This window comes from Taudactylus pleione, unplaced genomic scaffold, assembly GCF_031769625.1.
Source record: "Taudactylus pleione unplaced genomic scaffold, aTauple2 ptg000760l, whole genome shotgun sequence".
In the NCBI taxonomy this organism is placed as follows: domain Eukaryota; kingdom Metazoa; phylum Chordata; class Amphibia; order Anura; family Myobatrachidae; genus Taudactylus; species Taudactylus pleione.
In genome coordinates this window covers 1,531,003-1,545,662 of record NW_028285162.1, presented here as the reverse complement: position 1 = coordinate 1,545,662, position 14,660 = coordinate 1,531,003, and the positions used below count along the sequence as shown (strand labels likewise).

General features: G+C 43.7%; 1 protein-coding gene across 3 annotated transcripts in view; it reads right to left on the bottom strand.

The window, feature by feature from the left end:
• Positions 1–14,660, bottom strand: part of TULP4 (TUB like protein 4) — a 383,734-nt gene that overhangs the window by 4,435 nt on the left and 364,639 nt on the right. For all 3 annotated transcript variants that reach the window (XM_088457433.1, XM_088457432.1, XM_088457431.1), the window contains 2 exons: positions 13,651–13,794; positions 9,510–12,079 (listed from right to left, as the gene is read on the bottom strand). In XM_088457433.1, the coding sequence (XP_088313559.1) occupies positions 9,510–12,079; positions 13,651–13,794 (2,714 nt within the window). The remainder of the gene's footprint in view (positions 1–9,509; positions 12,080–13,650; positions 13,795–14,660) is intronic.

Here is a 14,660-nt window from a genome sequence, read left to right as displayed (position 1 = left end):
ATTGGAGGGAACAGGTAAGATACCCTGAAATCCCACCCTACTTTGTAATTGTGCGGTGAGGCCATGAGATCCACCTCTGGTAGTCCCCCCCTTTCCATTAGGAGCTGGAAGACATCCAGATGGAGAGCCCATTCCTAACGACTCAGGAAGTCTGCTTCCCAGTTGAGGACTCCTGGAATGAATATTGCCGAAATTGCCGGAAGATGACATTCTGCCCAAGTCAGAATGTTTGCCACTTCCCGCATGGCTGCCCGACTTCGCATGCCTCCCTGACGATTGAGGTAGGCTACTGCGGTCGCATTGTCGGACTGGATCTGGACAGGCCTGCCCTGAAGGAGGTCTCGTGCTAGATCCAGCATCCTGTATACTACCCGGCGTTTCTAAGATAATTATGGGCAAGTGACTTTCCTGAGACGTTCACGGTCCCCGGAAAGTGCGACAACTCATCACCACTCCCCATTTTCGAAGACTGGCTTCTGTGGTGAGGAGTACCCACCTTGGAATCCACAGTGGGCAACTCTTGTTCAGATGAGCTGTCTGAAGCCACCAGGCCAGGGAGAGCCGAACCTCTGGGAAGAGAAGGAACATCTGAGATTTTATCCACTGATACCATTTCAACGAGACAGAATCAATAGTTGCAAGGGCCTGGAGTGGAACTGGGCTTATGCTACCATATTGAAGGTGGTAACCATAGACCCCAGGACCTGCATTGCTGAGTGGACTGATACTCTTCAATTATGGAGCAATTTGCGCACCCACCAATGTAGAGCTAAAATCTTTTCTACTGGCAAAAAGATCCTCTGCACCTGAGAATCCAGGAGCGCTTCTATATGTATCATCCGCTGAGTTGGAAAAAGTGACGACTTTTTCCAATTGACAACCCAGCCATGCTCTTTTAGGTGGGCCACTGTCAGCTGGAAATGATGATGTAAAACATCCTGAGATTATTGCCAATATTAGGAGGTTGTTCAAGTATGGCAGTATCCCGACTCCTTGTTGTCTGAGATGAGCAGTCATGACTGTCATTATCTTGATAAACACCCGAGGGGCTGTGGACAGACCAAAGGGCAATGGTAATGTTGTTGATAAACCGCAAAACACAGAAACAATTGGTGGAATATTGCAATATGTACATGCAGATATGCATCCTGTATATCCAGGAAACCATGAAATTCCCATGTTCCATTGCCAGCATAATTGACTGTATGAGACCCATTAAGCTTCTGAATCACAAGCCAATCTGAGTAATAACTCCTTCCTTGTTAGTTAAAGGAACCGGGATAACAGGGCAAGGGCCTAGATAGAATCTTATGGGGAAGTTGTGCAAAACAACCTTCTGGTAAGTAAACCCTTAGGAAGGTGTCCCGTAAGAACCCCCAGAAGGGAGGGGGATTTCCCACCTAATTCACTCTCCCTGTGGGAGAGGTAAAACGACACTAGTCCTTTTTGGAATCTGGAACAGTTTATCTGGAGTGTTCCATGCTTCCCCCATAAACTCAGTGAGCTGTTAAGATTGAAGTAATCCAGCCTATAACACCTTCTGGTGTCTAAACACCAGGTTTATTAGGCTTTAGGAGCCGGTACTTCATTTTCTATAATTTGGATTGAATTAACCGCCCTTTTTAGAGAGGAACATCCACTGATGAATGACGCTCCTCCTCTCAGAGGAAGAAACCTGTGTATCCTCTGCCTCCTCAGATGATACAGTCAGGTGCATAAATATTGGGACATTGACAGAATTTTCATATTTTGGCCTCTATTCACCACCACAATGGCTTTGAAATGAAACAAACAAGATGTGCTTTAACTGCAGACTTTCAGATTTAATTTGAGGGTAATTACATCCAACTCAGGTGAACGGTGTAGGAATTACAACGGTTTCTATATGTGCCTCCCACTTTTAAAGGGGCCAAAAGTAATGGGACTATCAACTCAAAAGCTATTTCATGGACAGGTGTGGGCTATTCCCTCGTCATTTCATTATCAATTAAGCAGGTAAAAGGTCTGGAGTTGATTCTAGGTGTGACATTTGCATTTGGAATCAGTTGCTGTCGACTCTCAATATGAGATCCAAAGAGCTGTCACTATCAGTGAAGCAAGCCATCATTAGGCTGAAAAATCAAAACAAACCCATCAGAGAGATAGCAAAAACATTAGGTGTGGCCAAATCAACTGTTTGGAACATTCTTAAAAAGAAAGAACGCACTGGAGAGCTCAGCAACACCAAAAGACCCGGAAGACCTCGGAAAACAACTGCGGTGGATGACAGAAGAATTATTTCCCTGGTGAAGAAAAACCCCTTCACAACAGTTGGCCAAATCAAGAACACTCTCCAGGAGGTAGCTGTATATGTGTCAAAGTCAACAATAAAGAGAAGACTTCACAAGAGTGAGGGTTCACCACAAGATGTAAACCATTGGTGAGCCTCAAAAACAGGTTAGAGTTTGCCAAACAACATCTAAAAAAGCCATTACAGTTCTGGAACAACATCCTATGGACAGATGAGACAAAGATCAACTTGTACCATAGTGATGGGAAGAGAAGAGTATGGAGAAGGAAAGGAACTGCTCATGATCCAAAACATACCACCTCATCAGAGAAGTATGGTGGTGGTAGTGTCATGGCGTGGGCATGTATGGCTGCCAATGGAACAATGAATTCTGAAGTGTTTTGGGCAATATTATATGCTCATATTCAGTCAAATGCTTCAGAACTCATTGGACGGCGCTTCACAGTGCAGATGGACAATGACCCGAAGCATACTGCACAAGCAACCAAAGAGTTTTTTAAGGCTAAAAAGTGGAATGTTATGCAATGGCCAAGTCAATCCCCTGACCTGAATCCGTTTGAGCATGCATTTCACTTGATGAAGACAAAACTGAAGGGAAAATGCCCCAAGAACAAGCAGGAACTGAAACATTTGCAGTAGAAGCCTGGCAGAGCATCACCAGGGATGAAACCCAGCGTCTGGTGATGTCTATGCGTTCCAGACTTCAGGCTGTAATTGCCTGCAAAGGATTTGCAACAAAGTATTAAAAAGTGAAAGTTAGATTTAGGATTTTTTAGTTTGTGCCATTACTTTTGGCCCCTTAAAAAGTGGGAGACAAATATAGAAACCGTTGTAATTCCTACACCGTTCACCTGATTTGGATGTAATTACCCTCAAATTAAATCTGAAAGTCTGCAGTAAAAGTACATCTTGTTTGTTTCATTTCAAAGCCATTGTGGTGGTGAATAGAGGCCAAAACATGAAAATTCTGTCAATGTCCCAATATTTATGCACCTGACTGTATATCAGAACCTGAACGCAGGGTGGACTGAGAGGATGTGCAGTCCATTAATATGCTTTAGATGGCCGATGCCTTACTTGCCTGTAACATCTGCCGATAGGAACATGCCAAAAGCCAGATTCTGAACTGAGTGGACATAACCCTCCATCCCGGAAGGATGTATGGGAAGAGGAAACATAGCAGGCTGTAATTACTGTAGGAAATCCAAAGTGGGAGGTAATGTGGGGCTCATAAGCGGTCCACTAGCTGTCTCATAGCCAGAGACCAGGAGGACATTCAAGATGACCCCTGAACAAGTGCTGGCGAGGTGGACTGTTGTGGTGTATAATAATCAACACACAGTCCATCCTTCCTAAAAGGGCTACTGCCCAGGCCTTACATGAAACCAGCACAGGGACAACAGTCTGTCGTTTACCATTTGTCCTGAGACATGGGAAATATTTGCAAGTAACCTACAACAAGTGTAGGGTTAACAATGCAATGTGACCCCTTTCACAGATAAAAATAAATGTGAAGCACTCTCTAACCCCCATACACCCGGTAGTTGGGGTTAGGAAAAAATCAAAACAATTTTTTTTTATAGCAGAGTTAGCATAAATCACATAAAAATGCATATAATATATTTGCAAAAGGGCTTTAAAATCAACTACCTAAACCCATAGGTTGGTAGGATCCATATTTGCAAATGGGTACTAAATCACAATCACACTGGTAGGATATAAGTGCAATGCATACAAATATACTCACCAATCGGCACTGAATCAACTTTTTTTTTTTCAATTGGTAGCATTCCAAGGCCATATACCTAAAGGCCCCCATACATCAGCAATTGAATGCAGCAATCGTGCAAATTCAATCGATTGAAAAAGGGAAAGCTAGTTTTTATACACAATCGATTGTGGCAATTCTGCAATCGATTGAAAAAGCAAAAGATTTTTATACAGAATCGATTGCAAATTGCACGATTGCTGCAATCAATCTCTGATGTATGGAGGCCTTTAGGCCTAGGAGAAAGGTATACTCAGAGATGACGAGCCCAATCCCCCTCAGCATGCAGCTGAGCATCTCCAATTAATTAGGAGAGGGGGGATGGGCAGCTCAGTCTTCACAAATAAATGTTAAGTACAATTTAACCCCTCCACATCTGGTATGTGAGGGTTACATGGAACAATAGCAGTGATAGTTATAACTTACAGTCACAAATAAAACCTGCAAGATATCCTGAGGTGCCAGGCCTGCCTGACAGGATTTCCACTGTCAGCTTCATGTTTCCCTTTTGGCCTTAGACATTAAGGTGCAAAGGTACAAAGTAATGCAAATGTGACTCTTTGATTTTACCCCACCACCTGTACAGTGCGAAGAGGAAAAAAACTGTGATAGAAATAACTGACAGTTTAAAACAGGCAGTAAAACAAACACAGCAGCGCTAGCCCCAAGTCACATATAATGCAGATACAACTTTTAGTTGCAACTGGGCTCTGAGTCAACTACTCAAAACACTAACAGTGTTGACTGGTAGGCTATAGAGCGTTACATACCTGGCCCCAGGGGGAGAGGTATACAGGGAGATCTCAACACCTCCTGAGACCTACTTACACAGAGCACAGAAAAGTGGTCAGTGAGTCTCTCATATACAGAGGTGAGCTCAGGAACCCAGACGTGCAAAACCTCCATGGCCCGGCGTCGGGGGATGGGCTGCCAGGGTGAGAGCTTACCTCCCCTATGCTGCACAACCAGCAGGTACGCTGGCCTCCCAGCAACAGAATGCGTCTGAAGCCCATCCCCGGCACCAGGCAATATGGCCCCGGTGGTCTAGTTTGGGGGCGGGGGAACCGAGTCTTCACTGCAGCAGCTTCCAGCATCTCCCACGCTGGAAGGAAGGACTGGCTCGCTCTTACCTGACTTCCGCGTGCCTCCAGATGCAGTCCAGGCCACGGAATTGCGGCTAGCAAGCTCTGCCGCGACCCTGCCAAAATCACCAGACCACACAGGCTACTGGCGTTGCGGCCCTGGTGGGGGTAGATTGAGTCGCAGCACAGACGTCTCAATAAGACGCCCTATTGGTAAACTCATAAAAAAAAAACAATAAACAAACGAAACATAAAACTAAAACTTGGGACTGCCTAAACAGTCCCTTGTTATAATGGTGTGCCGCCTGCCACAACAAACGAAAACACTGAATGCCAGTGGCTGGGGGCAGGGTATATATAGAGGAGGACCCAGTGCATCCTGGGACCGGAAGACATTGACTGTCTGGTGCCTGGTTTCCTCCAAACCACATATACCCTAAGGTAGTTCCTGTGGACTCTATGGATCCTGAAGAAGAAATATAAAATTTTAACTTGTGTCCGTCAATTGCAGAAAAAAACTCCATGTGTCTGAAAAGCAAAGAACTGCAAGTGACTGACCATTGCTAATACTAAGACCACAGATGCTACACTGTGTAATTAAAATTAAGTTAAACAAATAGTTTGCCCTCCTCAGAGGCTGCCCTGCACTGAAAAGCTTAGGCTTCTCTCCGTCCCGCTCGGTCTGCATGGGCGGAGATGATTAACAAGATTATTAATATGAACTGGCAACACAGAATAATAGGCAGTTCCTGAGCATTTGTAATTAAAGGACAGTGGAGAGGAGCCGTGGAATTTGATTATTTAGCTGCAGTCATTAGTAGCATGTGGGTGGGTCTCTCACAGGGTTTTGGGTTTTTGTCTGACTTGAATATAGAAACAGGGAGGAAGAATAAGAGATTTGGCTTTTCATTTGGACTATGACTAAAAAAATAAAGTGGGGAGAAATGTTATGGGTTGTTATTCAATGAATCAACTTTTAAATTGTGCATATAGTGTTAATTATGATGGCCCGCATAGTCCAGGGTGTAGGTAGAAGTGCTGGTATCTTCTAGGAAGGTGCAAGGGGACCACATGTGCATTAGAAACAAGCCCAACTGTCTAGTGTTGGGACTGGTTCGTTATTTGGGATGCGGTAGAGTTTGTTTATTCATTTTTAACAAACAATGGGCAACTTATGAGAAGTGTTCTGTCTCATTGAAATAGTTAGACAATCAAGAACTTCTAGCGAGTGTCCACACATATATCTGACTTGTCAACATGCAGTAACATGGGGAAAGGTTAGGATGACACAAGAGTTGTACAGGGAAACAGAGTGGGCACAAGGAGGGAGAGGGGATAACACACATAATAGTTTAAAGCCTGGAATGCACAAGACATGAACCAAGTTCAAAGTGCTTTTATTGCCCACTATGACATATTGTGGTCAGTTGGATGATTATAAATTAAGTAATATAAATAACCATTGTAAAGTGCCAGCATGCAGCACTATAAAATATCTGATCAGCCATTATATTAAAACCACCTGCCTAATATTTGTGTACAGTAGGTACCAATCGTGCTGCTGTGGCCCGTTGATACATGGACTCCTCAAGATCTCTGAAGGTGTCCTATGGTATCTGGCACCAAGACATTAGCAGCAGATCCTTTACGTCCTATAAGTTGTGAGGTGGGGCCTCCTTGGCTCGGGTTTGTTTTACAAGCACATCCCACAGATACTTGATCAGATTGAGATCTGGGGGATTTGGAGGCGAAGTCAACACCTTGAACGCTATCATGCTCCTTAAACCGTTCCTGAACAATTTTTGCAGCGTGGCAGGGCGCCTCATCCTGCTGAAAAAGGTCACTGCAAACAGGGAGTACTGTTGCCATGAAAGGGTATACACAGTATGCAACAATGTTTAGGTAGGTGGTACATGACAAAGTAACATCAACTAAAATACCAAGAACCAAGGTTTCCCAGCAGAACATTGCCCAGAGCATCACACTGCCTCTGCCGGCTTGTCTTCTTCCCATAGTGCACCCTGGTGCCATTTCTTCTGCTGGTAAACAACCCACATACACCCAGCATTCCACACTGTAAAAGAAAACGTGATTCGTCAGACTAGGCCACTTTCTTCAATTGCTCCATGATCCAGTTCTGATGCTCATGTGCCCCATTTAGGTGCTTTCGGTGGTGAACAGAGGTCAGCATGGGCCAGTCTGCGGCTACACAGCCTCATATGCAGCAGGCTGCGATACACTGTGTACTGACACCTTTCTGTCATAGACAGCATTAACTTTTTCAGCAATTTGTGCTACAGTAGCCATTCTTGCGGGATAGGACCATAGGACCAAATGGGCTAACCTTCGCTCACCATGTGCATCAATGAGCCTTGGGCGCCCATGACTTTGTTGCCAGTTCACCAGTTGTCCTTCCTTGACCTACTTATGGTAGGTACTAACCACTGCATACCGGGAACACCCTCACCAGACTTGCCGTTTTGGAGAAGTTCTTACCCAGTTGTTTAGCCATCACAATTCGGCCCCTTGTCATAGTCGGTCAGATCCTTATGCTTGCTGATTTTTCCGGCTTCCAACAGAAACTTCAAGAACCGAGTGTTCACTTGCTACCTAATATATTCCACTCATTGACAGGTGCCATTTAACAAGATAATTAATGTTATTCACTTCATCTGTCAGTGGTTTTAATGTTATGGCTGATCAGTGTAAACATATTTTACAGTGGAAAATGTACACTAAGATAAAGTGGTTAGCATTGCTGCCTCACAACACTGGGGTCATAGGTTCATTTCTGAGCTGGGACCTATTAGTGTGGAGTTTGTATGAGTTCTCTGGTTTCCTCCCAAAGCACATTTGCACGTAGGTGCTACACATAGAAACAGTTAAATAAGGTAAATATCATCATCCAAAATACAAAGTCTCTGTTGCACTTTTGTTCTTAGGTCAGAGGAAATGGGCCTAATCTTGATCTGCCACTTCAACATTACCTTGTTAATAAGAGACATGCAACCTCATCGATATAAACTTTCTTACCCTAGGAACCTTTGAACTTGGCTTTTGTTTTCAGACTTTATGAAGACAATAGAGGTTATTTCCGAAGGGCAAATGGGTCGCTCAGTGACACAACTACCAATTTCTATCTTCTGTGTTTCTAGATTTGTGAAAATGTCTTCATATTTCTCTGGGGTGCATACAGTAGGTTTGCAGAGCAAAATGGTTGCATGTGCAGATGAGCAATAGTTTGCACAGGCAGATGAAAGGTGTTGAATGGAGTGAAGGCTTACTCACTGAAGAAGTTTCCCTCATTTTGCTGAGCAGTGCAAACATTTAACTGTGAAGCACGAGATTATTGTAATGATATGAAGAGCGGGTGTATTTTAAGGAGCACATGGCCATTTGCACTTCCCTGGTGTAGGGCTACTGCAGATCATGTCTGGTCCTATACTTTTAATTAGACAAAATACGTCTTCCTATATATACAGTGCTATACAATAACAAAGTAGATACTCAACCAGCTCCAGCACTAGACAGCCAGGGCTGGTTTCCTCTATAATAAAAATATTATGAGCATCGGACACTCTACTTTATTGAAAACCAGCCCTAAGATGGTCATTTCTTGGCTGGTGGCTCTATAGGGAGGAAGGTGGTAATCACCCTTTAAAAAAAAAAAAAAAAAGGGTGCCCTACACAGAGGCTCCCATACCGAAAATGGATAGTGCTCATCCGAATCCATCTGTGCAGTAAGTCGGTGTGATAAACAAGATTGATCTATGGAATGCAAAGATTGGGATATATGGAATTTGTTCTCTGGTGGTCTCAATAGAATGGACAATGCCTTTAGATCCCAGTCCATGATATCAGGAGCATAAAAACACAAACAAAAAAACCCACACACAAAAAAAAAAAGCCTAGAGAAAACTCTTTTTGATCCATCAAATAGAGGCAAAAAAACAAAATCAGCAAATGCTGAGATTTCAGCGCTCCCCTAAACATCCAGTCACATGCAGGTCAACATGGGAAAATGGTTGTGATTGGTGGTGAAGGGAAGTTAATTCCAGCTTCAATGATTTTGTGTTGGTCGTCATTATTTATTAATAGAGCTTTTAAATTAGTTTTTTCCTCTTTTTCCCATTTCAACTATGACAGATGGAAAATACCCATAAAATCAAGAAGCTTTTTTTAACCATATTTTTTTGGATTAACAAAATGAAGGCACATTCTTAATCATAAAAGCCATACTTACCAAAATATTGACCTATATTAATTCTTAGCTTATAGCAGATACATGTTATAACATCCATACTGTCAACACTAGATAGGAAATAACTTAAATTTAGACAGAAAGAATAAACAAAACTTTTACTCATACCTGTCTACCTTCCAGCTCTATTTGGAAATTTTTGGCAGATTCCTGAGTCACCCGACCTCCAAAGTCCAACTGGTAGACCTGTGTTGCCTCATTCCATAGAGGCTGCTTGTTGGCCATAACATAGACAAATCCTTGGCTTCCCAACCTGCCATCATCTTTATCATTTGCTTTCCGACACTTAAACTCATCTAAGTCACTAGCTGTCCTAAGGTTCCTCTTAGTTTTCCATCCCTTTTTATTGCTCTGACTCTGATTCATCAGTTCATCCCCGCTGATGAAGAGCTCCGGTTCGCTCTCTGAACTATCCTGGAACTCATTTGTCTTATTTAGCTTCTTAGACTTTAGCGGATCTTTCGGACTCTTTACTTTCTTCTTTTCCCTACCAAGCCGGGGGCTTGCAATCAGGGAATTAAAGTCCCCCAAAGTCCTTGCTTCCTTTTTCACCTTACCCTCAGTTATAGCCTGAACACTTCCTTCTTCTGCTCGGCTGTCTAAACGCTTCCGATTTTTCTTAGCAATTTTGTCAGTTCTCTGAGGTACAGGACTTTCTGTTAAGGATAGGACCTCCTGGAAATTATCAGCAGTTTCTACCATGACTTCTGTGCCCACATTACTTTGGAGCTCTGTCTGAGGGGGAGAGATGACCATTTTTTCTGGCAACAAATGAGGTTTTGGTGGAAGGGTAGAGTGTGGGTTCTGTGCTGGTGGGCATGCATTGTATGTGTTCCAAGGGTGCAGTGCTATTGCAGGAAGCTGCAAACCATTGCAATTACTGCTTCCAGGATACATTGGCGGCAATGGGCAACAAGGCAGGTTGGGTGGATATGTTGATTGTACTACTATGGTGGGGTCCTGCTGCACAAACTGTGGAGGCACTAAAGCATCCTTTGGGGAGCAAGGTTTTTGCACTTGCTGGAGAGGAGGTGGGACATTATATCCACCATTATAAGGTATCCCAACTCCAAAGTTTGTTTGGAATGTAGAAATCGGGCTGGTAGGTGACTTAGGAGATATAAATGGCACACGTGACATATCTAAATGTTGGCCTTGCCCAAGGATAAGGGGAGGAGGCCTGTGAGGAATTGGCATTGTGTTATGAGCAGTTCTTTCTTGTGGAACCCATACATCTTCACTTACCATAGGGTCCCACTGGTATGGTGGGGGGCGTTTTATTGTAAGTCCTGCCTCAGTAAGGTTTATATGCCTGACTGGTTTCTCTACCTGACAATGAATGGAAACAGATTCATCTTCTGTAAAGGCAGAGTTTATATAATCTGTTCTGTCTCTGCAACTTTCAGAAGGACTTAAAAGGTTATATGAGGATTGGGATGCTAACGGAATGGTGCTAGCAGAGTGAACTATAACAGTACTCTGCTGTGGACCACACACTGTGGATAAATCAGGGCGCATACTCCCAGCACTTATGGTGCTAGTGCTCATATTGCCACTATGATTACTGATGCTACTGCTCATTACTCCAGTGCTACTGCTGCATTGGCTGCAAGTGTACAATGCTGTTGGTGTCCTCTGTTGGTACTGTCCAGTCACAACATTGCTCTTTGCCTTGGGTGGAGCTTGTAGTGTTGTCCTCTGATTATCCATCATCTGAGCCATTTTAAGAGCAGCTTCACGACTATTCCTCCTTAGAGTAGCATGTATGAGACTGCTGTCTATTCTTTGAGCGGCACTCCTTCCTTGAGCAAGCTGTGCTGCGATCTCGGGGTATGGTGGTGGATCTCCAGGAGGTATGGAATATCGGGGAACAGTGAGCCTATTAAGTGTGGCACTGGTGCAAGGTTGCTTAATTTTTTTTTCTGTTGCAGAAACTCTTAATGTTGCAGAGCTTCCTGGACCTGGAAGGGTATATGTGTTTTGAGTGCAGAGCATTCGGGTTCGTGGCCTGCAAACTTCTTCAACATTGCCACTACTGTCAAATGTTGTGATCCGCTCATATCCAAGTGGAGTCTGGTAATGGCCACTGGTAAAAAGGGAAAAGTCACCTTTCTTTAAGCAGAGATCCACAGGTGGTTGTGGAATTGGAGGCGGAGGTGCTGCTGAAGTTGGAGGAGCTGGGATTGTTCCTGGGTATGGAGGAGGAGGATTAAGTTTGTTCATTTGCATTTCTTGAACAGTTGTGAAAACTACAGCATCTCCTTCTGCAAACTGAGGGATTGGACGCAAAGGTTTTGGCTTCTGAGAATGTTCATGGTCTCTGTCACTGTGGTCAGCAGACATCTGTACAGCACCCTGGGGTGAGTGGGGCAAAGGGGGCTGGGGAGGCTGCAACAAGCGGCCCATTTCAACTCCACCAAATATCACTTGCCCTGGATTGGAGTATCGATTTGTTGCTGGAAATTGAACAGCATTTTCTACTAGATGATCTGGTGGTGCAGGAGCTATTATCTGATTGGCCAGCACATCCAGCTGTACATTCTGATTGGCTAGTAAAGACTGAACCAAGCCTATGCTTTGTGTTGGTGACATGGCTTGGGCAGAGCTATGAATAGGTGCAATAGGGATATTCACAGTGCAAGGTGGGTTGTTTTCAGGTGCCCCCGATGTTCCAGTTACTATAAAAGGAGAAGCAAAATGGATAACTTACTGTCTTATGATTTCTTGTTAAGCTAAACAATCTACTAATTACAATATCTTAATAGAACACTTTTTATTTTTGAGAATTGTAACCTAATTAATTATTCCTATATCAAAAAGTACCCTTTGCATACAGGGCCAGATTAAGGTCTGTGGGGGGCCCTGGGCAACAAACATGTGGGGGCCCCTAGTAAATGTGACAAACTGGGGGTATGCGCAATGGGGACCTTATGCAGAGCCCCCAGTAGTGTCAGTGCCCACAGTGGTAGTGCCCCGTATGAAGTGCACCCAGTAATAGTGCCCCTTATGCAGTGCCCCCTATGCAATACTCCCATTAGTAGTGCCCCCTGTAGTATGTGCCCATAGTGGTAGTGCCCTGTATAAATGCCCCCAGTAGTAACACCCCTGTATTTGTGCCCCAAATAGTAATGCCCCGCAGTAGTAATGCCCTAGTAGTAATGCCCCCTGTATAAATCCCCCAGTAGTAATACCCATGTAGTTATGCCCCAATAGTAATGCCCCAAGTAGTCATTCCCCCTTTAGTAGAGCCCTCTGTAGAAATGCCCCCAGTAGTAATGCCCCTCTATTAGTGTCCCAATACTAATGTTCGCTCTCTAGTAGAGCCCCCAATAGTAATGACCCCTGATTAATGCCCACAGTAGTAATGCCTCCCCCTCCGAGTAATGCCCCCAGTAGTAATCCCCCCCCAGTAATGCCCCCAGTAGTAATGCCCCCCAGTAATGCCTCCCCCCTCCCCGAGTAATGCCCCAGTAGTAATGTTCCCCCCTGAGTAATGCCCCCAGTAGTAATGCCTCCACCCCTCCCCGAGTAATGCCCCATGTGTAATGCTCCCCCCCAAGTAATGTCCCCTGTAGTAATGCCCCCAGTAGGCCGCTTGCACTAAAAAAAATAAAAATAAAATAAGGCTCATACTTACCTTAAGCTAAGCCCCGCGTCCGCTGCAGTCCGCTCGGCTGCTCCTCTGCACTATGGCAGAGATGTCATGACGTCTCTGCCATAGTGCACTGCGTGAGCCGGAAGCTGGAGCTCACGTAAGCTCAAGCCTCCGACTCCGGCTGCCGCTGCGGGGAGGGAGCCGGGCGCCCGCTGGCCACAGCGGGCACCTAGTAAATGGAGCCTCCCTGTGGTGCCGGGGTTAGGTTGGCTGGAGGAGGCGGAACTGGTTCCGTCTCCTCCGGCCTACTTTAACCCCGATGGGTGTGGGGGCCCTTAACGTGTGGGGGCCCAGTGACGATTGCCCCTGTCGCCCCCCCCCCCCGTTAATCAGGCCCTGCATAGAACTATCAAATGCAAGGATAAGATTGTAATAATATTAATAATAATGACTGGAAGTGAGGTAGTAGTGCTACCAAACCAAGTCTAATTGCTAGCAAACATTTCAAGGATTTAATTTTAATCATTCATATATATTTATGAACTTTTAGCATGAGCCAATGAGACTATGGTCTCTAGTGTGGCAGGTTGTGACAAAAACATCCACGTAAAATTATAGAACAATTACATAAACCACACACAGTAAGGATCTAACCTGGTAAATCATCTTCATCTTCACTGAAAACATTTGTATTAAATACTGGCAAATTAATATAGTCCATGGAAATTTTTCGCACTTCCGGAAGGTAGATAGTCATCTGTCTTGGCTGAAGGTGCAGCAAACTCGTTTTATAAATAACTGCAATAAATCACCACCATAACAAGCAAATTACTTGTGATGCACAGAGATAGTGAGGGATATTTGTGAAAACAGTTACACAGGTACAGTAATTTGGTATAGAAGATAAGGTTACACAAACAAAGTCATTTTCCTTCTACAGTTAAGAAAACAAAAAGTGAAGCTGTAAAAAATATACATTTGGTGTAGCCTATAGCATCTACATTTGAACCCGTCTTTATAAATGTTCTGAGATGTGAACTTTTTAATTGAAATATTCAGCTTATAATTTCTGTAAACTACAATTTAGAAAGGTTCAGTTGCCAAGTACTACTGTCTGAGCCATATTGTGAAAACCAGCCCATCACACAAATGCAGTGCCCCTCTTCGGTCTATCCCAGAGGTTCCCAAACGCGATCCTCAAGGCTGAGCACAGGTGACTTAATTAGTAACTCAGTCAATTTGATTTAACCACCTGTACTTAGCAATGGAACTGTTGGGGACAATGAAAACCAGCAGAACAAATTATTGAACAAATAAGTGGTGCTATTAATATATCATAGTACTAGCAGGCTGTCTTTTTAGTAGAGAATAAAATGAATACATGAAGTTAGAATAGAAACTGTGAAACACTGTATATTTTCATCACAGTGTTTTGTAACAGTTGCCAATTGTAGATAGTAAAAATGTGATGTAACTATTTAATACAGATAAAGTACACACACATATATTGGCATGTGAGCCTATATTTGAGATTCTGTTATCTATATGGTTTGTCTACAAAACAGTCCCTGCTACTCATTTTATATTTCACTTTTGATTATATTAATATTTCACCATTTTTGTATATTGTATGTCCGAATTGAAACCATTTTAATATTAATTTA